The sequence below is a fragment of the Neomonachus schauinslandi genome, chromosome 16 (assembly GCF_002201575.2).
Source record: "Neomonachus schauinslandi chromosome 16, ASM220157v2, whole genome shotgun sequence".
Classification (NCBI taxonomy): Eukaryota; Metazoa; Chordata; class Mammalia; order Carnivora; family Phocidae; genus Neomonachus; species Neomonachus schauinslandi.
In genome coordinates this window covers 18,003,880-18,031,260 of record NC_058418.1, presented here as the reverse complement: position 1 = coordinate 18,031,260, position 27,381 = coordinate 18,003,880, and the positions used below count along the sequence as shown (strand labels likewise).

At 53.7% G+C, this 27,381-nt stretch overlaps 1 protein-coding gene across 3 annotated transcripts in view; it reads right to left on the bottom strand.

The window, feature by feature from the left end:
- Positions 1-27,381, bottom strand: part of PEPD (peptidase D) — a 116,020-nt gene that overhangs the window by 49,031 nt on the left and 39,608 nt on the right. For 2 of the 3 annotated variants that reach the window (XM_044911485.1, XM_044911486.1), the window contains 2 exons: positions 23,105-23,180; positions 22,099-22,145 (listed from right to left, as the gene is read on the bottom strand). The exons of the other annotated variant lie outside the window; for it this stretch is intronic. In XM_044911485.1, coding sequence (XP_044767420.1) covers positions 22,099-22,145; positions 23,105-23,180 — 123 coding nt within the window. The remainder of the gene's footprint in view (positions 1-22,098; positions 22,146-23,104; positions 23,181-27,381) is intronic. 3 annotated transcript variants of the gene reach the window in all.

Below are 27,381 nucleotides of genomic sequence, written 5' to 3'. Positions count from 1 at the left end.
AGCTGAAAACGGCAGAAGCCACGTGCTGGGAGAGCACAGCCACGAGGACGGGACTCACTGGAGGATTCCCTGGAGGAGGGGGTCTGCGGCAGAGGGCAGAGCAAGTGGGAAATCCCAACGCAGAGAGAAGCAGGGCGTGTGAAAGGAATGGCAACCAGGCCTGAGGAGGCAGCAGGAGCATGGGGAGCAGCAGGGAAAGCGAAGTGAGCGGGGCAGGCGGGGGAACCCCAGGATGTGGCCCCGGGAGGCTGGGGGAGAAAGCACCCTCCTGCCTCCTACCCTCAGAACAGCTGCGTTGCCTCCTCCTGGCAAAGTGACTCCAAACATTAACTTCTCAATACAGCCTACTTCTTTCTTTCAAGATTCCTTTAAATGATAGCTTGTTTAAGTACCAACATCAATTGGCCAGCAATTCCATGAACAAATGCTTCTCTGCTTGTCTCCAAGTTCAGCCACTTTTATTTGTCCCCAAGTATTTGGCAGGAACCAGTTACATCAATAAAGAAACGTCAATTTTTAACAGCCACATGAGATGCAAAAGCTTCAGATGGATTTTTTTTTGTCAGCAATCAGGGCGCCTGGAGGAGCAGTTATTAACAGCCACTGGAGACACACGGGCCGGCCCGGGAGACAGGGCTCCAGATTTAGCCTGGATTAAGGAGACACTGCAGGCACCGGACCTCTCGGCGTCATAAATAACACTGAAATTCTACACCACGGTTGAACTCTTCGTTGTCACAATCGTTTAGGTCACAGAGTGTATGATGCTGTATAGCAAAATGACAAATCTCTTTCTCAACTGCTAAGTGCACAGAGCCCATCGGAATAAATCCAACCAAATTGCCCGCTAGAGGTGAGCAGGCAGCGACACAAGGGGGAGAGCGTGAAGGGGGTGGTGGCATCAGAAACATCTTGGACAGTGATTTCCAGAGGCACGTGCACTATGTGGAGAGGGGTCTGTCTTCTGGGTGCCCCTTGCCACTTCCTGCCATGTCGCCTCATGGTTGGAAGAGGTGGGGTTCCAAACCCTTGATAACACAAGGAGTCTGATACCCAGGCTCTCCCCCAAACAACCAAGTCACAGCTGAGCTAATGAAAGGGGCAGAGAAAAGTGATGCAAGAAGGATGGTCTCTCACCATGAAATATGAGGATGGAAGTGCATTAATGCAGTGGGTGAGCCTCCTGGAGAGCCGGAAGTAAGCCTCCAAGGCCTACTGTTGGACCACCGCCCAGATGTAAGCCCCAACCAAAGACATCACCGGCCAACAAGACTTCAGGAAGCATCGGGGAACTGGGCCGGGATCACAGAGGGCGGCCCCTGGGCGCTGGGTTTCGGGCACGGACACTCAGCTGAGCACGGATAAACAGACCCATCTGCTCCCTGGCCCTGAGGAGTCGTCCCAGAGGCAGGGACGCCACACCCCAACGGCCCCCCAGGCCCATGCCGTTTGGCAGGAGAAACGGCGCCCGTCTTACAATCCTGCCCCAGCCCAGAGCCCCAACCAACACAGCTGCCTGCTCCCTCTCCTGGGCCAGACTGGCCTGACTTTGTGGTTGTCAGAAAATGGAACCTGCAGGGCCCTTCAGCCTCTAACATGCAAGGTCAAGACCACTTCGACAGCCCGGCCCCAGGGTTCTTCCTGCACTGGTTGCTCTCCTAGGAGAACTGTGGAGCCTCAGATAATGGCAACTCTTTGGGACTGAGGAGTGGTCTCTCCCCGTTCTTTAACAGGAACACAGCAAACAAACAGAACGCTTTCTAGCAAAAAGGGATCTGTTCTCCAGGACAAGCCAGTGGCACGGTTCTCCTCCCAGAAGTGCAAAAGGGTCTGCTCTTGGAGAAGACCTGGAGGGGCGGTTTGAGGGGCTGCTCCAGTCTGGTCATGGCCTGAGGAGGAAAAAGCATGGTATGTCCTGGCATATCTCACATGCATCCATAGCCCCCCAGAGTATATGGGCCATGCCTGGGTCCTGCCCTTCCTGGCCCTTCCTGGCCCCCCACCTCCTCTGGGCTGGGCTCCTCAGCTGCCGGGGGCCATGACCTCTGCCAGGATTCGGAGCAACACTAGACCCTCCAAATCTGCTCCAGGAAGGGCCAAACCTCAGTAAAGCTGGGTCAGCACAAAGGCCCGGAGGCCGGGCACAGGCAGGCCGGCCCCTGTGTGGGATGTCCACTGAACCTCCTTGAGCAGCTGGGTCTGCTGGAGGACCCAAGCCATTGGTTTTAGCTTCCTGGGAGCTCTCTACAAAGAACAGGCCCAGGGTAAAAGGAACCTGGTCCAGGCAGGACCACTACCAGAGAGCTGGTTCCTCAGCTGTCTGTGGTCATGGAGCCCAGCAGCACCCCCGAATGTCAGCCTGCCTGGGACTAAATCAGATCCTGCCCTCTGAGGTGCTGCCACCTCGGGCCTTGATGAATGCCTTCCATAAACTCCCCAGAGCAAATGCCAAACTTTACAAGATGAGGTTCCAAGAAATGTCCTTAATGATTTTATGCTGGCTTTTCGTCAAGCGTAGCAATGGTCCATTTATAACAACTCTAAATGACATCCAGCGGGCCCTCTCACTGGATGGGAGACCCTGGCTGGAAAAAGACCTTGCCCCACCTGCTCCTCTGTTCTTCCCTCTGCTACCTCATTTTCCCTAGGCGCAGGGGGTCTGGACTCTTCTTTTGGTCTTCCCCACCTCGTTTAGTGGCAACTCCATCCTTCCAGAAGCTCAAGTCAAAAACCCTGGAGTCACCCTTGATGTGCCAGCAAATGCTGCTGGCTCCACCTGGTTCGCCAGGCCTGGCATAAAATATGCCCAGAACTCGCCTGCTTCTCACCTCCGACACTCTGACTCTGGGCCAACACCCTGTCACCTGTGGTCCCCCCACCTCAGGGCCTCCTCATTGGCCCCCCCTGCAGCCAGCTCTCACTACCACCAGATCAAGTCTCTCCCCTGCTCGACCCCCAGCCCCCAGCCCCTCTTCTCTGCCATTCGGGCCTCTCTGTGGTTCCTCTCTTGACACCCCAGGGCTCAGCACCCCCCAGAACCCCGGGTTGTGTTCAACCTCTATGACAGGCCTTCAAAGCCACCATATTCAGAAAGGCAGATCACTCCCAGGACTCCCTCTGTTATCTTTTCCTGGTTTTTTTTCCCCCTAGTATTTGCTACCACCAAAAATGCTGCACATTTTACTTACTTATTTTGTTTATCTCCCTTCTCGAGCTTCACACACAGGTTTTCCTCTGTTCTGTCTCCCTGCTCCTAGAACCCAGTGCCTGGCACCTGTGGTTACCCAATAAATGTTTATAATCCAACGAACTGGCACAAGCAGGCGGGGAATGAGCCAGTACTTGCCGGCCCATGCCGGACAGGCAGTGCATGGCGGGCAGGTGTCGGCCCGCTCGGCCAAGAGCTGTGGGAGGGTCAAGAGCGCTTCTGCTATACTCCGGGCAAAGGGTCAAATCAGAGCTCCCGGAAATGGACAATGCCAACTATAATTCCTAGCAAGTTTCGGCCATACCTACTACATCTGGAAATGATTTTGGAAACTCCTGGTCTTGTAGGGACAGTGAGCCTGGCTGACGCAGATTCCATCAAGCCCAGAGAGATCAGCTCTGGCTCGCTCAGGCCTCCTGAGATGGCATCTAAGTCTGCCTGCGAGAACACTCTGCCATTTAACAGCTTTCTGGAAAGGCTGGCCTTGGTCAGGCCCTGGGACCACCAGTGAAGGATTGCCACACACCACATCGCAACACCAACACACGCCCCCTTATCTGCCCTCGCAGGGGTGCGGATCTGACTCCTTGATAACCACTGGGCTGTTGGGTTCACCAGGGCCGGTGACCACATCCACAGGAAGGGAGGCCACTCAGAAGGGCACACAGCCCAGGCTGATGTGGGGGGTGGGTCATGACCCTGCTCTGACACGCATGACTTCGGCCCCAGTCAGGTGGATGCTCCTTGGACGCCGAATCCTCCAAGGGTTGAGTGAGGAGCTATCCTTCCCCACCACCCGAGGAACCAGCCCTGTTCCTTCTCTTCCTCGGGAACACCTGCTCTGTGCCAGGCTGCCCTCGGCCCAGGAGCAGGCCTGGCTCTCCCTCGGTCCTGACTACAGCCTGGAACCCGCCAGGCCTGGGCTCCTGGGACACCTAGGGCACCGTCCATCCCTGCTGGTAACCTCTACCCACCCCTCCACACCCTCTTCCATCTCTACCCCACCTCTCCCCCGTGCCTAGCCTGTCCCTTTGCTCCAGACCTGTTATCTCTGCAGGGCCACAGGGGAACAGTTCTAGAGGCTGCAGCAACCTCTGAAGGCCACACCCGGGCTCTCAGGTCACAGCTGCTGGGCTTTCTGGCCGAGGCTGACCCTGACCTGGGGGTCGGAGGGGTGGGGAGGGGGTGGGTTGAGCCTCCTGCCCCTTCTTAGGTGGTCTCTTTCCACTTCAGGGGACCGAAACTTCTTCCTTACCTACAGTTGGCCAGATTCTACCCTGATTCTGGCATTAGCCAGAATCATTACCACACTGTACAATGGTAACTGCTAGGGTTCGAATCCCAGCTCCTGACCTGCTAAAGGTATGGCCTTGTCAAGTTACTTAGCCTCCTGGTTCCTCGCTTTGCTGGCCTATGGAAGGGACCAAACAGTAGTTGCTACACTCAGAAGGTGGCCGCGAGGACGAAATGGGCCGTACCCTCATTTGATCACAGAAGAGCAAAGGGCCCAGACTGGGCTGGTGTGTGGTCAGCCCTCGGGAAATGCCCTTGGCGCTGCCGCCGCCACCACAGCCACTCTGTCCTAGAACCCTGCTCCATGGGAGCGTGGCCATCCCGGCACGTTGAGTCCCCAGGGCTCAGGACAATGTCTGACTCCGGGAACTGGCCCTGGCCTCACGGGTTTCATGTCTTACGTGCTGGCCCAAGCACTTCTCGCCCCCCGCCTGCCCCTCCTGGAAACTACCACCTTCCTGTCCCCACATGTCACTAATGTGTCATTTCTAAGACCCCAGAACTATTGCCTCTGGGTCCTCTCCACTCCTCCACCTGGATGGCAACCCCAGGTTTGTACCCTGTCCCTGGGAGACCTGTCCCAGGGTTGTCATAAGACCCACTCGCCTCCTGCCCAGGGCCCAAGGGGGCCTACGAGGGCCAGGCCTGTGTGTGTACACACACACACACACACACACACACACACACTCACTCACTCACTCACTCACTGGAGGCTAGGGCATGAAATACAGCCAGGCCCTGGCTCAAAGTGCAGCGCCAGGGCCCCGGGGATCTCTCTCCTGTCCAAATTCATGGGCCTCATAAAAGCACAGCCCAAGGGCACAGCCTCTACCATTTTCAGCAGGAAATACACTGACTGGGAGGCAGGAGGCAGCAGAGAAAGCAGACAACGGACCTCAGCGGGAGCAAAGCTTGGTCGGCGCCACATGGCCCGACACCACCAGGTGGCCAAGTGAGACGTGGGGCTCACTGCCGTCCTTCCGCCCTCCCCGCCCCAACGTCTGATCCACCACTGGGTCCTGAGCTCCAGCTCCAAACTCATCCTCCCCCCGCCCTGCCGCCCAGCTTGGCCCACAGCAGCCTCCCTGCTGCCCTCCTGCTGTCACCTCGGCCTACTCACCACCCAAAGCCACGGCCTCATCTCCCAGCTCCCTCCCCAGTCACAGAAACCTCTGAGGGGCGTCTCATTGAGACCTGGCCCTGCCACCAACTCCTCTCTTACCTGCTGGGCCCCACCCACTGTGCCCTCTCACCACGTGGGAAGTGCCGGCTGGCTCCTCGCCGCCCTCAGCCCCAGCTTGAGGGTCACACTGGGCCATGACAGCTCCCCATTCTTTCCTGGACTCCAACTTATCACGTGTCATTCTCCTGCTTGTCTGGCTTCCCCTCTGGAATGTCAGCCGTGACCCTGGCCAGCCCCCTAAGGCCAGCCCAAGCCCTTCCGAACGTGGGCACTGCTGAGTCACCGAGGGAGCCAGCAGACAGGACACCAGGCCTGATTTCTCCCGGAAGCAAAGGCAGTTACCGGCTGAGTTGTGCCCCCCCCGCCAGAATTCATATGTTCAAGTCCTAACCCCGGTACGTCAGAATGTGACTACACTGGGAGACGGGACCTTTAAAGAGATGACTAAGTAAAACCGAGGTCTTCAGTGGGAACCTCATCCAATCTGACTGGTGTCCCTACAAGAAGAGGAAATTAAGACACAGAGAGGCAAGAGGATGTATGCCCGTGGGGGGAAAGGCCACGTGAGGACACAAGAAGGCAACCAAGGAGAGAGGCCTCAGAAGAAATCAAACCTGCTGACACCTTGATCTTGGACTTCTAGCCTCCAAGACTACAAGAAAATAAATCTCTGTTGTTTGAGCCCCTCCATCTATGGTACTTTGTTATGGCAGCCCCAGCAAACTAGACACCTCTGGGCCAGAGGGATGAGAGAGGTCCCCAGAGGGAGGGAGGCGGTGGCCACACACCACCGGGGTTTGAATCAGCTATGACCTGAAAGCTGAACTAGAGTCCCACCAGGGTCAAAGCCAAGACCTCGGAGGAGGAGGCAGGACAGAGGCCAGACGTGAGGAGCCCCTCCCTCAAGCCAGCACCAGCCACAGCTTCATGGCCGGCCAGGAGGGACCAGGATCTCTGCGGCAGAAAAGTGAAGCAGACCCCCAGCCAGCCCACCCCTGGCTGGGGTTCTGGCTCCCCACCCCCACAAGGAGGGCTGCCAGTCTGAACCATAACAGACTGCAGCTCTTGGAGATTCGTTTCTTGCCTCTTCAAAGCATTATGGATTGATTGCCAAGTCTCACCGTAAATCAAAAGAAAGTCACTACTCATTACCTACTTAGAATTCCCTGAGTTCTTCCTGGGAAACCATTTCTCAGCTGTTTGATCTCTGAGCCACCAGCACTATCTCTAGGCATGCCACCCATCACGGCAGCCACCAGACACTTTTTTCTTCCAGGCTCCTTTCTCAGCACTTAGATGAATTTCCACCTTTCTCCAGTTTCAAGAAGAGCTGCCAAGATAAATGATTCAAAGACTCCAGCTCACGCTGAAAATATATGGACTGTGTACAGCCGGTTCTGAATAACCCCCACGCTGGAGGGGAAGGCACCAACCACACTCGTGTTGGACGGGTCACACTGGCAGCCAGGCCCCAGACTCACTAGGACACTAGGACACTCTCCTGTGTCCTTTCATCTGCGGGATAGTGACACTTGTCCAGCTTCAGCCAGCACCAGCTGCCCATTCCTCGGTCAAGCCCCTCCTACCTGAGTAGAATGTCGCCAAGTGCCCCAGGGCTTTGCCAGCTGGCTGAGGCTACTAGGAGCAAGGAGGGGCCCCATTTCCAAACTCCGCATCCTGAAGGAACCTCTTTCCCAGTCCTGCTGCTAGTACCACTTTCCCAAGGAACCCCTGCCCCCAGAAGGGCTCCTTTACCACCCAAGGCGGCAAGGCCCGGCTGACATCCGCTTCCCCCACCCAGGGTGCCCATCTCCATCGCCACCAGCCTGGCTCCAGGAAGGGCAGTCAAACCCCACTTCTCCTGCTGGGGTGAACAGCAAGGCAAAGTAAAACTGCAAAAACAAAGTCTAGCCAGGCCCTGATCCTAACAGCCACCAGGCATCCGCTGTGCGGGGGGCTGGACGGGCAGGGCCCTCCACCAAGGAGCCCCACTCACCCCTGGCTGGAGGGCTGCGTACTGCGCACCTGGCCCTTGCCAGGACACCTGGAATACCCGCCTGAGCAGCCCACGGTGCTGTTCCTGCAGGGCATGAAGTGGGAACAGCCCCCGCCCAGGCCCAGACACAGAAGGTCAGTAACTGCCACTCACAAGGGCATCCCGAGTGCTGTCACGAATGTAATCCGTCCAGCTGGCGGGTGTGTGGGGTGTGTGTGGCACCCTCCCAGGGGAAGGCCCCACGTAGGAGTGCAGGGGGCTGGGGAACAGAACAGCCGAATAAACATGAGCGCAGCTGGCTGGGAGGGCAAGCAGTGGTGCCGGAGCCGGGAGAAGCCAGCCCGCGCGGCCAGGGTCTTGCCCAAGGGCGGCGGCTGTCATCTCATTCTGCTCTGAGAAGCAGGGCACAGGAGGAGGCCTCGGAGCACAGTGGCGCCAGAGGCCCAGGAGGAACCGGGAAGGCTCGGCGGTGACAACATGCTAGCCCAGACCCCCTGGCCTGAGGCCTGTCACCCCCACCAGCCATGGGCAGCCTGGCTCGCAGACAGCCTCATGTCTCCTGAACCCCCCAGCGCCGCGTGTAGAGAGTCCCGCATCGGTGAGAGCTGCAGGTGAGCGGCAGCTAAGTGAGGCCGTGCTGCCCCAGCCCATCTGACCAGCCACTCCGACCCCGCGCTTTTCCTCACTCTGCATGGGAGGTGGCATGCCCTTGGACAGCCGCTGGACGAAGCCCAGAAGCTCACACTGACCGCCCATACCACCCAGTCTGCATGCCAGACACCAAGGGTGGCCCGGTACAGGGCTGGGGGGCTGGGGGGACTTGTGTGGGACACAGGCCTGACCCCTCAGAGAGGTCAGCACCCAGAGCCTGAGGTTGGGGCCTCTAAGCGGAGAACCCCTCTCTGTGGTTTCATAACAAACTACCTCCAGGTTTCAAGAGCAGACATGCCTGCTGGCAGATATGGAAACGGGCTTTCTAAGTTCCTGGATTAAACCCTTCACCACATCTACAGAATTCTGAGTTAGGAGGGGAAAACTCCCAGCCCAGAATAATTGCTCCCACAGGGAGCATCTTTCTGCACCAGCATGTAATAGGTCTGGATGAGAATTTTCTGAAGATCGGTACCAAACCTCGCTGCAAAATCACAATTGTCTGCCTGCTCTGGGCACCAAACCTGGACAACGGCTTCTACAGGACAGTTGTGCACCGGACACGCGTGGGACTTGGAGCGGTGCCCTCGGCTGGAACTGAGCCGGACTGCCTCCCCTCCCAGATGGACACTGGCCCCCAGGCCGCACCCCACCCCTCCTATCAGCCCCGGGGCTCCTTCAGGGGATGCAGGCAAAAGGGAAAGGCTCTTCTGCGATGGGGGTGCGGCCTGGGGGCACCTGGCAGGTAAACTGTAAACCAGTGAGGCCGACCAGAAATCTACACACGAAACCTGAGAAACAGCCTTTCTTCTTCCCCATAGCGCTCCCATTTTTCTTAAAATACATGACCCTTTGACTATCTTATTTTTCCCTCATTTGGTAGAGACATTGGTATGAGAAATCCCTCTCGACTCTAAAAACAGGTGCAGCCTGAGAGCAATGAATACAAAGGGGTGACGGAGGAAAGGGGCCGCCTGGTGCTGGAGGAGGTGACAGGGAGTGGCGGGGGTGCTGTGGCGTGTGCCCGCAGCTGCTCAGTTCCCACTGGGTTGCTGCTCCCTGGGAATTCCAGCCCAAGCTTACCAACTATTTCAATTTCTAGGAAAAGCCAGAAAAGTCTCCTGATTTTTCATTAATGACTCAAAACAACCAAAACAAACCAGAAAACCCGACTGTGTGAGCCAAACGAAAGCTGCCTGTATACTGGGGGGTCCAGCCCAGAGGCTACCAGTTTACAAACTCTGGCCTTTGTCTTGCTAAAAATTCCTCCTGGGGAGTGAAAAGTGGGGATGCTAGGTGTCCCCCGACCAAGACCCTAGCCTGACAGAGGCTTCTGGAAGCCCACAGGAGTGTCAGGCAAGTCTCACAGGGGCCCCAGCGGGAAGGCAGGCCAGCTAATGGGGTGTGGCCAAAGCCAGCTCAGGCAATGGCCCACTGCAGGGAAGATGTCTCCTACTGCCACCAAGAGAAGGCTCAGTACTGCCACACCCCCTGATTTGGCTCACACCCCCTGCTCAGCTCCTCTGGTGGCTCACCTTGCAAAGTGAATCCACAGACAACCCAAACTTTCCTCCCCCTTTCTTCTGGGCCTGAGCGATTTCACCAGCACCCCATATCTGGAGCCAGTCAGCCAGCTCTCAGCCATGCAGAAGGAGCCAGAACAAGTCTCCCTGTGGGAAATGGGAGGAATAGAGTCTGCAGCCCGTGTTTTTACAGGATCCACAAGACAGCACATCTGAGCAGACCGTCATGGATGGAGCACAGGTCAAAATGGGAAGGGGCTCTCCAGACGAAAGCCGTGGTAGCCACGTTATAAGAGTGTAATGAGTGAGCCACAGAGCCGGTGTGCAGGGGTTACCATAAGTGAATGGGAAGAGAAGCCTGAGAACTTTCCACTGGTGCAGAAGTGGGAATTCTGAGAGAAAAGATAAGGGCCAGAGAAGGCTTCCTGGGGACCTGATATATGCAGAATAGGAATTTAAAAGGAAGGTCCTAAAGTAAAAAAAGGTTTCATTGTTCAGATTAAAGGACCGGATCCTAGTCCATCATGGGAGCTCATAGGGATGACTCCAGGCCTGTCTGCACAGCTTCTGGCCCCCCGTGGGTCACCCCATTAGCTTCTGTAACTGAGAAGGAAGCCACAGAGAGACTGGGGAGTGACATGATAAATAATAATATCACAGGTCTCAGATAACGTGACCCAGGAGGATAAATGCTTGCCTCTGGGGAGTGACCAGTGAGATAAAAGGAGACACAGAGGTGTGGCACACCCACTTGGGGGTGCAAAAAGCCAGTGCTGCCGGCCTGTCCTTCACACACAGATCAGCCTCGCTGGTATCCAAGCTGCTCCTGACTCCACAGAGCTGTTGCTGACATCACTGGACCTGTCACCTGGATCAAAGTTGACAGGCTATGTCCTCCTCCACCTCCTCTGGTCTGTGTGGGAGGTATAACAGCTTCTTTGCTCTACCCTTCATTGGCCTAAGTCAGAAGACACCTGATCTAAGTCTCACCACTTGAATCGTGCGGTCCTCTGTACCCCCCAACCTCTGCATTGACTACTGGCTGAAGAACTGTACTAACACAGAGAGCTCACACCTCTTCTCAAGGGGCCACCTTCACCCGGGCCTCCAACCTGGCTGCCAAGGCTGGTGGGATTCTGACTCCCTTGGTATAGCTGAAGCCCAGGTCAGCACCAAGAAATGGCACCAATCCTCGGGAAAAATTGTCACTCTCAAGAATAAAGACAGACTCCTATATACATCAAGTCAAGACAATTAAAAAGTTTCCTAGAAAGGAGAAAGAAGATGATTTGCCCAAGATCTCTGGCAGCCATGGAAGGAATGGTTTCATGGAACCAAGATCCAATACCAGTTAAACCATCCCTCGCAGAGGAGGCAACAGAAAAACTCTCCAATGTGCAAGGTCAAAGTACAAGCATTCAAGGAAAGGGAACACAGGGTACAAAACAGGGGTCCACACTGGAGTCAGTATGACAGTGCACATTCTGAACAACTGTGATGAAAACTACAAAATAACACAAATGTTGAAAATAATGGAAAGAGAAGTGAGACAGTAAGAAACTGGAAGGATGGGGGCAGGAGGAGGATAAAGTGTAAAACCATGCTGAATTTCTCATTTTTCCAAGCGAGGAATCGATATTATTTGACTTGTTCATAGAGGTAGGGACCATAGAGAAATACAGGTCCTTTCTTCTTAATTTAAAAGTAATCCTACACCAAAAATAGGATGCATAGAACAAAGGAAACTTCACCAACTTTCCAGAATGACAGAAAACAATTTTTTTTTGAAGATTTTATTTATGTATTTGATAGAGAGAGACACAGCGAGAGAGGGAACACAAGCAGGGGGAGTGGGAGAGGGAGAAGCAGGCTTCCCGCCGAGCAGGGATCCCAATATGGGGCTCGATCCCAGGACCCCGGGATCATGACCTGAGCTGAAGGCAGACACTTAACGACTGAGCCACCCAGGCGCAGAAAACAAGAGAAAACAATTTAAAAGCCAGAAAAGTGGTACAGAAACCAGAAAGGAGCACCAAGAGAGCAAACATTCTGGTCATCGCGACAGATGCAAATGGCTTTCCTAACACCCAAGGGCCCTGCATTCGGAACATGTAAACTACAGCCGATAAACAGAGTTAAAAGCAAGGAGTAAGCAGAGATACACCAGGAAAATGCAAAATAAGAAAACATTTAATAGCAAAACCAGGAGCAGATAAAGTCATATTCAACACAAAAAGGATTACTTAGGTCAAAAGGGGTTCCTGTAAAAAGGTAAAATACACGATTAAAAAACATAACAATCCTCAACCTGTAAGCCTCTTGAAACAACTTGGTATGGAAATGAGTAAAACAAAAACCTACTGGGAACCACAAAGAGGAATTCATAAAACTACCTCTCTTCATCCTAGAGAAAATGTCCAAAAACAGGGGAGGAGGCAGAAGACTGGAATAAAAAGAGAAAGTACATCCAAGTATATACTCTAAAAATAAAAAGTTAAAATTTTCCAATAAATGTTTAATGTTTCACTTTATTCCATAAAATACCGACACAAATATTTCTAAATAGGCCACAAAGAACAATCTCAAAACTAAGAAAAACAAAATTTACACAAACATTCTCTAACTACGGTGGAAACTCATAATAACCAAAAGTTAACCAAGAAAATTAACCAACCACATCTATCTGGAAATTAGAAGAAATGCTGTTAGTTCATTTCTTAGGTCAAACATCAAATCCACCAAAACTTCTTAGGACATGGTAAAGGGAGCATTAAAGAATATTTGAGCCAAAATTCATTTATTACTCCACGAGAAAGGATAGGAAAAAAAGCTAAGTTTCAACTGAACAAGTTAAAAGAGGGCTGTTCAAAAAAAGGTCTGGAAGGAAGGAGAAAGGAATGAGTAATACAACTGGGGATCTAGGAGTCAGACCAGCAGTGGAGCTGATGATTACATTTGGAAGATGACTGTATGAAAAGACCAACAAAACGGCTACGATTCTGGCAAAACTCCTCCATATAGAAAAAGCAGACACACAGGCAGGAATGAGAAAGGAAGCACAACTACAGACACAGAGGAGATGTTTTTCAAATTCAAAAGAAAATAACTCAGTTCTAATAAATTCAAAATTCTTGATGAAAAGAAAAACATTCCAAGAACCAAATTTATATTCTATGTCAACTATACTTCAACTTTAAAAAGAAAAAGAAAATGATAAAAAGAAAAAAAAAAAAAAACCTTCCAGGAAAATGTACTATATTGACTCTAAGGAGGATAAAGGATAAAGCGAGGCTGAAACAATCCCTTAGGAAAACCTGAAAAGTTAACTGAGAAATGCTCCCCCAAAGAAACAGCTCTGACTTCTTTCAACGTTCAAGGAACAGATAAGTCCCTCTTTCTTTTTTTTTTTTTTTTAATTAAGTTTTTTATTTTAGTTCCAGTATAGATAACATCCGGTGTTGTATTAGTTTCAGTTTTCATTCAACAATTCTATACATGACCCAGTGCTCTTCACAAGTGCCCTCCTTAATTCCCTTCCCCTATTTCTCCCATCCCCCCCACCCCGTAACCATCAGTTTGTTCTCTGTAGTTAAGAGTCTGTTTCTTGGTTTGTCTCTCTCTCTCTCTCTCTCTTTTTCCCCTTTGCTTGTTTGTTTCTTAAATTCCACATAGGAGTGAGATCACATGGTATTTATCTTTCTCAGGCTAACTTCTTTTGCTTAGCATTATACTGTCTAGACCCATCATGTTGTTGCAAAGTCCCTCTGCTTTCTAAACTGTTCTAGAAAACAGAGAAATGTGGAGAACTTCTCAAATCACAATCTCAAAAATGCTGATCTCAAAATATGGCAAAGAGAGTTAAAAAAAATGTATAGCTTAAGCCCCTATTTTGAATCTTTAATAAAATGCTAGTAAAGAGTAACCACAAAACCATCATGATGATACTGCCTGGTCTATATACTGTCTATGTGCTGATTCATTGAATCCTCCTAACCACCCTATGAAGTGCTCTTATTATCCTTTCCCCAGATGAGGAAACTGAGACACAGGAAGTGGCAGAGCTGGTACTCAGATGCAGGACACAACAGTCTCTAGAGACCACGCTCTAACCACTGCTGTATACTGCCTCCCTATTTCAGTCCTGCAGCGTACCATGGCAGAGATCTGCCATGATGAAGTAGGGTCATGTGCCAGGGACGCCATACCAGCTCCACACCAGAAAGTCTCTGTGTAAAATTCATCTAAGGTACACCTAGTGCCCGATCTTGGTATCTGAGGTCACACTCTGGTAAAAGGAACCAGGGCTCCCTGCGGAAACGGCTCATTCTGGGGCTGGAGTGGGGAACATACAAAATGAGCCTGGAGTGGCCTTTAGTGCGGTTAAAGCAAGGCAGTGCTCGAGAAGCAAAATGACTGGGGGTGGATGATGTCGGAGGGACACAGTAGCCAAATGACGGAGCCTCCAATGCCCAAAGCGAGAATGACATGAGCAAGAAAATAAATAATATTGGATTATAACTCAAAGTATAAAGTAAGCATCTATGGGTCCACGTAGGTATGAGTAAATAAGTGACTGAAGAAATACATGAATGGGGAAGAAGAGATAAATCCCCTATACAGCAGAATCACAAATAGTATATATAGATACTCCCCCACCAAGGGGACAGAACATAACTCCCCGCTCCTTAGGTGTGGGCTGGCCAGTGACTTCCTTCAACGAGTACAGTACGGAAGGTGGGAAAGAGCAACTCTCCAGTGGAGAAACTTGACAAACTGCCTCAGGGAGGTGATCAAGGTTAACACCGGTGGTAAGTGAGGTTCACAGAATGTACCCCTGATATGATGTGGTGCACGCAACACTCTACCTCTGTGGTCTTCCTCCCAATGACCCATGACCTCTATCTAAACTCTGAGAAAAACATCAGAAAAAGTAAAATGGAAGGACCTTGTACAAAATATCTGACCAGTCCTCCTCAAAACTGTTAAGGTCATCTAAGTAAGGAAGTCCGAGAAACTGTCACAGCCAAAAGGAGCCTAAGGAGACAGGACAGCTAAACACAGTGGGGGTCCTGGGTGGGATCCTGGAACAGAAAGAGTATCGGGTAAAAGGTAAGGAAACTGGAATAAAGTGTGGACTTCAGATGACAATAATGTGTCAATATTGTTCATGAGCTGTGACAAATGTGCCACAGCCACGTTAATGATGGGGGTCGGGGGTGGGGTAGGCGGCAGCCTACTCATATCCCTGTAACTTTTCTGTGATCCAAAACGATTACAAAATTAGAAGTTTATCAATTGCCTGAAACACATACGCACAAAAGGCCAAGGGAGATGCCAAAAAGGCACCTGACGATATTCAACATCCTTTCCTGATAAAATCTCCTGGTAAGCCAGGGAGAAAACACTACTTCCTTAAAGTGATGATATATATTTATCAGAAGTCAACAGTCAGAATCAGGTTCAATAGTGAAATACTACAGGAAAATCCATAAAGATGCCACCGCCCCTACTTACTGGGATTCTCAGGGGGCAATTCGCCAGCATTTGAAAAGGAAATGCCTATGTCCCTTGGCTTTGTTCCCAAAAGCTCTGATTAGGACTGCATCGACCAGGCTGCATATTTGCAGGAAGCCTTTGCCTCTGATTCTTTGTCCACCCTTCTGGCTGGATACAAGGCTGCTTTGTGCCCTAAATGTACCCGTTTTCCGGTTACTCTTAAAGGCAAAATGAGCTACCCTGGCTTTAAGCCCCTGAGCCCTACACCCCTTTCAGACAGGGGCTCTGCTGAACCGCAGAGAGAGAGCTACTCCCTTCCGTCACGTCAGGTCGTGTGCACAGAGCAGGCTGGGGGGCACACGGGATCTGCCCTGCCCAGTAGGGGGTGGTCCGGGAGGAGGTACAGCCTGTTCCGAACACTGAGGAGTCATCTTTCCCAGGTGGCCCTGGCTCTCGGAAAGGGCTCAGCTCACTGAGGTGCGGCCAGCTGGGTGCAGTATTCATGGGCTGCCTTCCTGAGGGGGGCAGCAAACAGAGGGGGTTTCCTGACCCCTCTCGTGGTAGGCCATGTGGGGCCTGCCTCCAACAGCCAAGGAAGCACTGGCAGGAAACCTGCATCAGCCTCACAACACAAGGCAAAGAGCAGGTTCCGCCACGCCTGGACCTGGGGTCTCAGCGGGCCCTTTTTGAACAAGCCACGCTGTGGCTTCATCCCTTAAGGTGGCCAGCGGAGAGAGGATGTCTACTACGGAGGGGACAGGACACTGCCCATGACAGTGACCAGGCCCATGGAGAAGGCTCATCACATCCATTCTCACCCGTCGGGGCTCAGGGTCAGAGGCTGCTTGGACCCACACCTGCCCCAAAAGCCCCAAGCGAAACTCCAGCACCTTCATGGGGGAAGGTAAACTGTGGGTGGCCGCACTGATGCCCAGGCTTGCCTAGACTGAGAGCACACTAAGTCAGACCACTCCCAGGTGACTGAAAGCTGCACATCTCCAGAACCTCCCAGAAGGAGGAAAATACGGGCCTTTTGGTGACATCCATCACCAATGAAACCTGGATCCTCTGCATGACCCATGAGGGGCACGGCCAGAGCCATACACGGTCATGTCTGACCACCATGCCCAGGATGCCAGGCAGGGAGAGCCCTGGGAAAGACCCATAGCCAGAGGGGGGCATGCCAGTCCAGGCACCTGAGGGATGGCCCTTCAGTGACTATAGCGCACTAGCAGGGATGGACAAAGAAGAGGGAGCAAATCTGAGACGGGTCAGTGGTCTCCGGAGACCTGGAAATGCAGCCCCTGCAGAGGTAATGGAGAAGCCAGTCCCACCATCTGGGGGCAGGGTGGCCTATGGGATCTGTGGGGGGAGCTGGGAGAGAGGGATGAGCTCAGGGGTCAACTGTGTCGGGCGAGGCCTGGGGCTTGGGCTGGGGGTGGGACAGGAAACAGCAGCTTCTCTGTGTCAGCAGCCTGTGCTTTCTACAGCCATAATCACCACGAGTTAGTAGGCTTGTGGCTGTGGGGCTCCCTATAAGCCCTCCCATCTTCCAATTATCCTCACTGGAGTGAAATGTTTTAATCCTCAAAAAAGATTTAAAAAAGGGCTTTAACAACATAGCAAGAGTTTTACAACTTGCTCCCTGGGGTGGGGGGGGTAAACTGAAAGATCAACTACTTGACCCAGCACCCCACAGCTTATGTGGAATGTGTGTATGTGTGTGTGTGTGTGTGTTTATGTCTGTGGTGTGTGTGAGTGAGTGGGTGGGTGGTGTCTGTGGATGGTGTGTGTGTGTGTGTGGTGTGTATGTGTGTGGTATCAGAGGACAGTGTATGTGTGTGTGTGTGTGTATCTGTGGTATGTCTGCAGGGTGTGTGTGTATGTGGTGTGTGTGTGTGGGGTCAGTGGACGTGTTTGCGCACGTATGCGCGCAGGCGCACAGGATCAGGGCAGGAGACCCCGTCCCCTCGGCCCTCAGGCTGCCTCCCCCACTCCCCAGCCCTGACTCAGTGGGCACACTGCACACACAGGAGGTGCCTCGCTCCGTCCAGCCAGAGGACAGGGAAAGGCAACGGGCCCTCAGCACAGCACAGAAGGGCCAGTGCTTTATTAACAAAGGACTGGAAGAAAACAGGAGGCTACCGGTGTGGGCTGTTGCCTGGGACAGAACGGCAGAGCAAACCCAGGCCTTGCCGACGATCTCCGGGCAGGGTTGGGGGTACAGAAGGACCCCGGCCCGGGGAGTGGGACAGCCCTTTCCCCCTGCACACCTCGCAGACCCTCCGTCTTGTAACGCCCTCCTACAACCCCCACAGAAGCTGTCAGGGGAGGGCCCGAAATGACCCAGTCCCAGCCTGGAGAGAAAGATGGTATAATTTCAATTAAGGTCCCAGGCTGTCAAATACATCGTTATTAATCTCTTTGTGGCAAATGTGAGCCGGGACCTGCTTACACAGCCAACTGAGCATGCTCTAAATTAGTGTTTGCAGGTAACGGATTCAGCTGCCAGCCCCACGCCAGCCGGCTACAAGCTGGTTACGCCACTAACATGAAAGAATATGAGGCGGTAAAATGGACTGCCTGATTGGGCCTGCAGTCAGATGCTGTTCGCGCCCGATTTACCCACATATTAACGTCTTATTGGTTTAACACAATTTACTACACCTCAGTCGCGGAAAATGATTTTCATTTCCTCTGAAAACCCTACTCACATGCACAGCACAAAGGAGGAGGGGTCTTAAAAAAGCCATCAGTTCACTTTTTTTTTTTTAACATGCCCTCAAGATTTTATAACAAGCCTTTGATAATAAAACAACAACAAAAAACGAGGCTTAGGACCGGGTTTGCTGGCCAGCATCTCTTAAGCTTGAGTCTGAGCACCACTGCCTTGAGGTTGTGCCCTCTTTTGAGAAAATCAGCCCCATCTCAGCCTCCCGTCCCCTGCTCCCACCCTGCCTCCAGTCCTGACACACGAGTCCCTGTTCTTCTTACCCTGTGTCCCTCTGTGGGGCTGGTGCTGGCCATGCTCCTGGCAGAACGTCCAGAATGTTCTAGGGATGCTCTTTTGATCCCTGTGGGTCAGCGGCCTGCATAGGAGTCTGGCCGCCCTGGGCCTTCCTGGGCATCGGTCCAGCCTGCGTTACAAGAGCCACACCCCATGGGGAAACAACACCTGCTCTAGAGGAGATTTTATACTCCCCACCTAGTTAAGAAAAGAATTCTAAAAGTTCACAGTGGTACAGAGGATAGCAAAAAATAGCTCAGGACATTTCCCTGTCGCCCATCCATCCAGCAACCCCCACACACATACTTCTTGACACCAATTGTGGGGCCGACACTGTGCATAAAGGAGACGGGACTTCAAGAAGCCTCCAGCCTTCCAAGGACGCAGACCACAAAACTGTGTCACAGAGCCACCCAGGCAGTGACAGAGATACACACCTGAGGGGAGGAAGCTCAGGGCAGAGAGAAGTCGGCCCCCTGCTCATCACTGCAAAATGCCCCTACGGGCTTCGGCTGGCACTGGCCGTAGGGAGCGCCCTCGTCAAATCTGGCGAGGGACACCCCAAGATGTCCCAGGACAACCATCTTCCCACCGCCTTTGGGGGTGACCCCGTCTGCCCCCACCGGTCACCCTGCCCACCTGTCCTACAGGAACAGACCCCGTCTCTTGTTCTCATCTTCTCTGCCTCAGCTTTTCCCCAGCACTGTCCGCAGTCCCCCAGGCCTGCACCCCAGGAAGGTCCCCGCTCTCAGCTCTCAGGGCAGGCACCGCTTCCCTTGCGTACCTCCTACAGCCAGCCGTGGGAGGGTAGGGCATACAGTAGGTGCACAACAGTGCACACACCTGGCACGTCCAGTTGAGCCACTCGGTAATGCCACTCAGCACCCTCAGGGTGGCTCTGGCGTGAGCATCAGGCTCATTTCCCCTGATCCACAGAGGAGGTAGCCATGGGGCCGGGGGACTGGAGGGTGGGGGGCGCCCAGTGGTTTGAAGACAAAGGGACGTTGTCCCCACAGCTCAGCTTAACAAAGGCCCCTTCACATGACTGCCAAACTCCATGTGTAGACTCTGGATCCCAACACAGACAGACCAGCGTGGACCAGGTATTGATAAGATTAAGGAATTACTGTTAATTTGGTTAGATGTGATGATGACGTGGTGGTTTCGTAAAGGGCAAAAATCCTCAACTGAGACACCTACTGCTGTTCTTACAGCTGAACAGACATGACATCTGGGGTTTGGTTTTAAATATGATGACAAAACAAGACGAAACAAAAACCTCGGTGGGGACTTCGAGGTTCATTATCCTCGGGGGGGGGGTGGATATTCGAAATTTCTCATAATTTCATAATTCAAATCTGATATGTGAAATTTCTCATAAAAAGAGAAAAAAGACCTCCATGCCCTGGGTGGGGGTGTAGGGAGCCGGCAGAAGTATTCCTAAGGCCCCTGGCCAGAGCTCACATGCAGGCCCGACTGGGCGGCGGCAGGCTCGGGCTCTGGACCCAGGGGGGCCGGGGGAGGGTGGCTCCTGCCCGACCCGGGAGCCAGCTTTGGAGCTAGACTGCTGGCAGCTGAGGACACAAGGTCACCAGCGTGCAGAGGACAGCAGCGCTCCACTCTGGGGCAAGCCAGTCCTGCTCTAATTTCTGGGTTATTTTTGTTTGAGGCATAGTCGTGGGCCAGTTCAGCTGGGAAGAGATTTGTGGGGCAGTGCCAATCTGGGGGACTGCTGCCCGGCCCACCTCCCAGGTAGCCCTGCAGACCTCCCCCGTCTCAGGTCCTGGTAGGGGGTGAGGACCCTGGGACTAGCAGAGCAGATACCGCACTGCAGCAGACCATGTGAAGGCAGAGGCTGGGACACCTCTGTGTGCCCATCCCCATCCTCCTCCAGCGTGACAGAGCTGGGTCCCTAATGAAGCTCTTGTTCCATGCCCCCTCCCAGGACGCCACAGCAATGAGCGCCCTCAAGGCCATGTTAACCTCTTCCTACCCAGGGTAAGAGGAGAGAAATACAGAGGCCCTCTGTTCCGGACTCCTTTCAGGGTGAGACTTTGAAAAAGATGCCTCTCCCCAAGCTACAGGATGGTGAACATACATGCCCGCTGTGCCCACTGCGGACTCTGTGTGCACCTCGCCCTCACCACACACTGACAACACGGGCAGGCCAGAAAGGCTGGGAGGGGCATGAGGAGGCAGAGCGGGCCCTGAGGGCACACAGGTGGGCTCTGCAAAGTGGGGAAGGGGGGGCAGCACCAAGCTCCTACAAGGCCAGGTCGGAAGAGGCAGCCCAGAATGGGGGTGGCAGTAAAGGTAAAACTCTTTTCCTGGACTCACAACACTCTGACACCAAACGTGGGTTTTCCACACCAAGCAATTTTCCAGTTCTCTGTGGTCACCAACCGGATGTCCTACAATTTAATTCTGACGCTAACTGCCAGAGTTAGCACAGACCTCCCAGGTTAAGGTCTCAGTACTTATGACTGACTGGCTATAACCTGGGGGTTTCCATGACCCCTTCCTTGGGTTTGATCATTTGCTAGAATGGCTCACAGAACTCAGGAAAGTGCTTTACTTACTATTAGTACTTTATTAGAAAGGATACAATTCAGGAAGAGCCAAACAGAAGAGAGATGCACAGGGCAAGGTGTGGGGGAAGGGACAAGGAGCTTCTATGCCCCGCCCCCCGGCCCACCACCCTTCCGGCTCTCCCACTGCTTAAGGTCCTGTGGAGGTTCCTTTCCGTAGACACGGCTGAGTAAGTCAACGGTCAGAACTCCACCTCTGGCCCCTCTCCTCTCTCCCTGGAGTTTGAGGGCAGGGATGAGAGTTCCAAGCCCCTAATCTAGGGGTTGGTTCCTCTACCAACCACCCCCACCTTCTAAGAGTCACTCAGGTGCGAGTGAAAGGGGCTTATTATGAATAAAGACACTTTCACTGAAGGAATTCCAAGGGTTCTAGAAGCTCTGTGCCAGGAACTGGGGGCAGAGACCAAATAGGCATTTCTTATTCCATCACAGGGGGAGAACTGGCTGCCTCTTTGGTGTCCTCTCCCCAGTGGAGCTTCCAGACAGTACCATCATTGGGGGGAGATGGACTGGGGGCCTCCTGCCCCCGGACCTGGGTGAGAGGAGTGCCACTGGGGCAGGTTGGGTCTGACCCCAGGGCTTCCTCAGGCCATGGCAACACGTGCTGAGCCCTGGGTCCCAGAGCAGAGTGGGGCTGAGGAGCTGGCCACGTCACACCCATTGTGGCTGGGCCACCCCAGGAAGTGCTAAGGGGCGGAGGGGACAGTGGCTCACTGTGGGCCTAATTAGAGCCAAAGGCCAATGGAATTCTCCAGAACACTTTATGAACCACTTAACTATTCCTCGACCCAGTCGGCCAAGCACAGCTGACATAATGGCAATGTTTACACATAAAAATGGCAAGCTGCTTTACTAGCGGCTTTCAGAGTCACAACAGCAGCTATTTAGTGAAGTTGCCCGCAAACTGCAGAAACAAAGTCCAAGTGGGGAATGATGGGGCACTAAACCATCCCGAAAAGTCATCAAAGACCATTACCATCAAACACTCTGCCCAGAGCCAGGCAGGTGGTCACAGTCCAAAGACAGACGCCCAGCCCACGGTCCCCACTCAATTCTGCAGCGGGCCTGTGGTGTTCATCTGGTACTGGCTGAGGGAACATCAATTACTGTTTTTTACATTTTAATCTTTACCCAGAGAAACCCAGCAGCTTACCTCTCCATCTCATATTCTTTCATTCCCACTTTCACGGCCTTCATTACCTGGAGAATGGATATTAAGCAAAGACGTCTGTATTAAGGAGACAAGTAACACTGCCTTATAAATAATGTATAGCAGTTTTTCAAAGGAAACTCTTCTTTAAAAAAAAAAAAAAAGAATGGTATGGGCGCACAGCGGTGCAGACATGTGACAAATGCGAACTTTTTTAAAGCTCCAAGAGCCATACAGTTTATTTAAACCACTCTGGAGCCCTTCCATCTGGGAGCCCGTGAGCTGCCGGCACCAAGCTACATGGCCAGCTCAGGTGGCGGCCAAGCTTTAACCAAGATGTCTGGAGAATACTTAATGCTCGGAAAGCGATGCCTAGCCTAGAAAGTTTCCTTTGTTTAGCTGTCACAGAACACACAGAAAATGAATTCATGCAAGCAACTGTGGCCCCCAAACGACCCTTGCCTGTCTCCGGACACAAAGCCCTGGCTGTCACTATACAGGCACCAGGCTATCCCAGTCACCCTGAACGTCCTACAAGACATACACTTCCTTATTCGCTCTTGCTCCTCAGGTAAAGTGGGAAGGTTTGGGAAAGAGCCTCATGAGAGAGGCTGTTTTCGGAAATGGAGGACAGTAATCACTGTGCCTGAATGATGGGTAAGGACAGGAGAGCCTTTAAAAGGAGCTGGAACCGCCAGAGTGCCAGGAAGGAGAGCCCCACACTCTGAGCGGGGACTTCTTGCTGGGAAATGTCCTCAGGGTGGGTGGCTTAAGGTGAGGGACTGGGGCAGAGCCTCTGCTGTCCCTGCCCTGCCCCCACTGGGGAAGAGAAAAGAGCCCTGACCGTGTCTCTGCCGGAAGCAACACTTGCTGCCTACTCACATGGCACCCGGGACTGGAGCCACCACGGGACCGTCCATCTCAACGAGGCCCTCCCACCCCACTCAGAGCCCTGCTGCTTGCCCACCCCAGCTAGAACAGCGCTCCAGCGAGCCCGTGCCCAGCTTACCTCCCGGTGGGCCTCACTGGAGATTCTGTTGGTGTAACGCAAAACCTCCAGCTCCATGTCCGTCTTAAAGACTCGGCTTCAGAGAGAAGAAAAAAGGGGCAAGTCAGTGATGCCCAGCGTCAGGGGCTGGACGGACCCCCCCCCCCCACCCAGGGAGACCTCGGGGCCCACCATACCTGGCACGGCCTGGGAAGCAGCACAAGGCTGGCTTGTGCCCAGCCAGGCCACTGGGGCATGGGGGTGGAAGGGCCACCAAGCCCCAGAAGTGATACGCTGCACCAAGCGCTGCCCATCCTGGTCTCATGCCAGGCTTGGGTGTGCAGGCTCTTTCTAGTTACAAGACCTGGAAACCGCTGTGGGTGCTGGACGAAGCCCAGATTCTGCAGCCAGACATGTCCTGCCTCACCGAGACTCAGTTTCCCCATCCATAAAATGGGGATAAAATCTACCTGGCAAGGAGGCTGTTGGACCTGAATCAAGTGTGCCAACTCCCAGGTCTCTGCCCAGTTGGCTGAAGAGGGTTACCGTTTCCTCCCACCCCACCCACCTGCCCTGGGGCAGCCCAGGAATCCTCCTCCACCCCAGTCAGGCCCCCTGCGGGATCCAGGGATGGGGGTGGGAACAGTGGGTGGTGCAGCCACTTTCAGCCATGAGTGCAGGAAAAAATGTGGAAAACAGCCAGTCTGCAGAGAGGAGGAGACAAGGAACAGACAAGAAGAGAAGGGGGCTGTGTGGGGCAGGCAGGCGCAGCCAAGAGGCCCTGCTCTCCTTCTCACTCAGCTGTGCCTCCTGCAGCTAGACTCTGAGGGTCCTGGGGGCCCTCACAATAAATCCATGTTAATCTGCCCAAATGTGGTCAGGTTTCTGGTCTTTGCGATCAACCTCATTGCCAAGTACGACTCAGCTAGAGAAGCTACGTAAATATTTGTTTTCAACCTCCACTTCAGATGAGCAACTCCAGGCCATGCAGCATTTCAGTGGCAGCCGTGACCAGTCATTAAGAGCTCAGTGTCCCCGGTGCGTGCCCCGTGGCCAGCTCTGCGTCCTTTACACAAGGTGACACACCTTCACCAACGCTCCCACACGGCCACCTCTCCCTCTCGCGAAGGGAACACATTCAAGCACCCTGCAGATAGGCAAAGCCAGAGTGTCTGATGATGGCAGACCAGTGCCTGCCCCCCCCCACCCCGTTCACTCTCTCATCCAGCCGCTGTCTGTGTCCTGAAGCTGGACCAAGGCCAAGGACGGCAGTGAAGAAGCTCCCACCTCCATCAGAGGCAGCGAACCTCTGGGGACTTCACAGAAGCAGCCCAAGCCAGCCACTGACTCACACCGTCTCCATGGTGCCATCCAGCTGGGACAGCCAGCCATCTGTCACAGGGAAGTGACGAAGGCATCTTGCAGCACCGTGACGCACTCCTAAGACCGTAAAACCTTCTGGGGAATGTGGAAAAGATAAACCCTTCAGCCCAGTGAGACTTTTTCCACATGAATAGCCTTTCTTTCCTGAGGAAGCAGACCCTGAAGCCTGACCCTCGGCTCTTTATCATCAGAAGGCGTCTCTGATTCCCCACCAGGGGGCTGGGAGCAGTCCCACCTGGGGAACAGGAAGCTGCTTCCTGTGCCCTGGAGGTGAGGGTCCAAAGCCTAGGCAGGACTCAGATGAGCAGCTCAGCTCCTGAGGCCCAAATCCACTCACAGGATAACCTAGCGGCCCCTGCTGCTTCACTCCCCACTGCCACCTGCTCAGTCCAGCCCGAGCAACTGGTAAGCGGGGAGTGGGCTCCTCTGTTCTCAGGTGCAGTGATGACCAGAATGACAACACAGTGGGGAACCAGGCCCAGGCTGTGCCTGCCCCCAGCCCTCTGCCCCTCTATTCAGCTTAGATCCCTGGTTCACCCTGCCAACATTTCAGACCCCGAGGCCCTGTGCCCACACAGCCATATGGGCTCGGCCAAACCCCCACGAGGGATGAGCCAGAGCCTGGGCCTGCAAAAGCATGATTCGGGGCCACAACGGCCTCAGGAAAATCCGCGACTGGGCTGTCGGCACAGCAAGCTCCCAGTCACCGCCCCCACCGGCCTCAGCACCATCCCAGTTCTGCTCTGAGCTGCTTGGGGGCATGCAAGGCCAGAGGGCTCCTCTCAACTTTATCTCCCTCAGATCTCTCCCCTCCCTTCCCTGGGTCTCCTCCCCTTGTCAGCAGATGAATGAACTCTATCTCTCCTCTCTGAACGCCCAAGCCTTCCCCTCCACACTTGGGTTCTCCTCCCCACCCCCTCACAAGGGAAGGAGTGGAGCAGGCTCAGCACCCCAACATACACAGCTGGGCTCAGAGCCCACGTGGCCCCTATTACTGGGAGCTCCATGACCACCCACTTCCCCTTCCTCCTCCTCCTCCGGGCAAGCTCTATCCCCCACTACCCTGCCACTTTCCGGAAGGGAAATCATAACCACCTCTGCTTTGGGAGTGGAGAGAGAGCTGCTTTTATGTTTCATCTCAACCCTCTCGTCCATCTCCTCCCCTCTCCCCTCTCCTCTTCTCCTTTTGGCCTACCACCACCCCCCACCCTGCCAGCCCCCATCTCACCAACGTGTGGGAGAAGGACTCCAGGCTGCCAAATCCAGAAGCGTTCCACGACCGCCGAGAGGAAGCACAGGGAGCCCTGCATCCTCTGCCACCACTGGGCTGCTACCCCTCCTCCATCTCCCTTCCCTGCTCCCAAACCCCCGTCTCTGGCACAGGGCTCTTCGCTGCACCTGCCCCTGTAAGCCCCCAGGCTCCTACAGCTCAGCCTGACACAAACTCCCCCACCTCACCCCACAGCTCCACCACACCCCTGCTACTTCAAACAGACACCTGCACGTCATCCCAGACACCTTCGTGTCATCAGTCCATTGCTCCCACATCCAGGTGACGACCAAGGGCTTCAATTCTCGCCGCTACAACCTCTCTCAGACCCTCTGTTTCTCTCCATCCAGACCCCACCGCCCCCAGCCTGGACAACTCCCCGGCCTCTTCTTGCCTCCAGGCCTCTGTGCTCACTGACAGCGGCCGGGAACCTTTAGGAAACAAATGCGACCACGCTTTTCCTTGCTTAAAAGCTTTGGGGGCCTCTAAATGTCCTCGGGATGGACTTAAAACTACTCACGAGCCTTCCCATGCCTGTCTCCACCACCTACCTCCCCTCAGCCCCACAGCGACTCTTCTGCTCAGGCCCTTTCACCTCCAGCTCCCACCTGAACCACACCTTTCCCGAAGTGGAGGAGGGGCTCCCCCATACCCCTTTCCCTACGTTTCCAGGGCAGTCTATAGGAATCCTTGGAGAGCTACCACACACGTGACTCTTTTTACGTTTAAGTCTCTTCCCAAAAAGGCCGTGGTCCTGAGGGGCAGGGTAGCGGCACCCCAAGGGCTTGGCCTAAAACAGACACGTAGGAACCAGGGTTAGAAATAGTACCTGGGCATTGCACCAAAGCTGGAAAATGCTTTAGTTCCAAAAAGGAGAGCTCATGGCTCTTTTCAAAGAAGAAAAAGAGGCTTCCTCCACCCCACCTGGGGGAGTTTGGCAGACATCGTGGGATGTGGCTCAGCCAGGCCTGCCCTGCGCAGGACAGGGGCACAGCCTGCCCAGGCTCCAGCAGCCCAAACTGCCACAGCCACCGCCTTACCCTGAGCCACGCAGCTAAGAGGAGGCAGCCCTAAGAGTTGAACCCCAGGAGCCCACTGCACAGGCTCTCCCCACAGCCCCTCCCTGCAGTGGGAGCGCCCCCGTCTACAGAGGGGCCGGGAAAAGCAGGCCACCAGCTTCTCCTCCAAGGACACTTGGTGCCCAAACCACACTGTCTTCCCATCAGAGACGCCAGCACTTCCGACCATTGATGCTGAGGCCTGCTTTCCTTCCCAATTTGAATTTGTGGAAGATGACAAACCAGGACTTTACCTGGTTTACTCAGGACTTATTTTTAAGTCATGTTTAAAAAAAAATCACACTGAACCAGGACAAATTATGCCATAAAGGCGGTTCTCCAACAAAACTGGCCTGGCGCAACTGAATCCGAGCTTTAAAGGCCCTCAGAACAGGCGTCTGCTGTGTGCCGGCTCACCTGACTATCCATAGGGCGCTCTGGGTCTAAGTCTTACCCAGGTGCCAGGCATCCAGCCTGGCCCAGGTCTCTCCAGGACACAAGCACCAGAAACAGTTTTTAAGATGACTGTACAAAATAACAAGACTTTCCAGCATTCAGCAGTTTCTCCCTATCTTCAGGAAGGATTG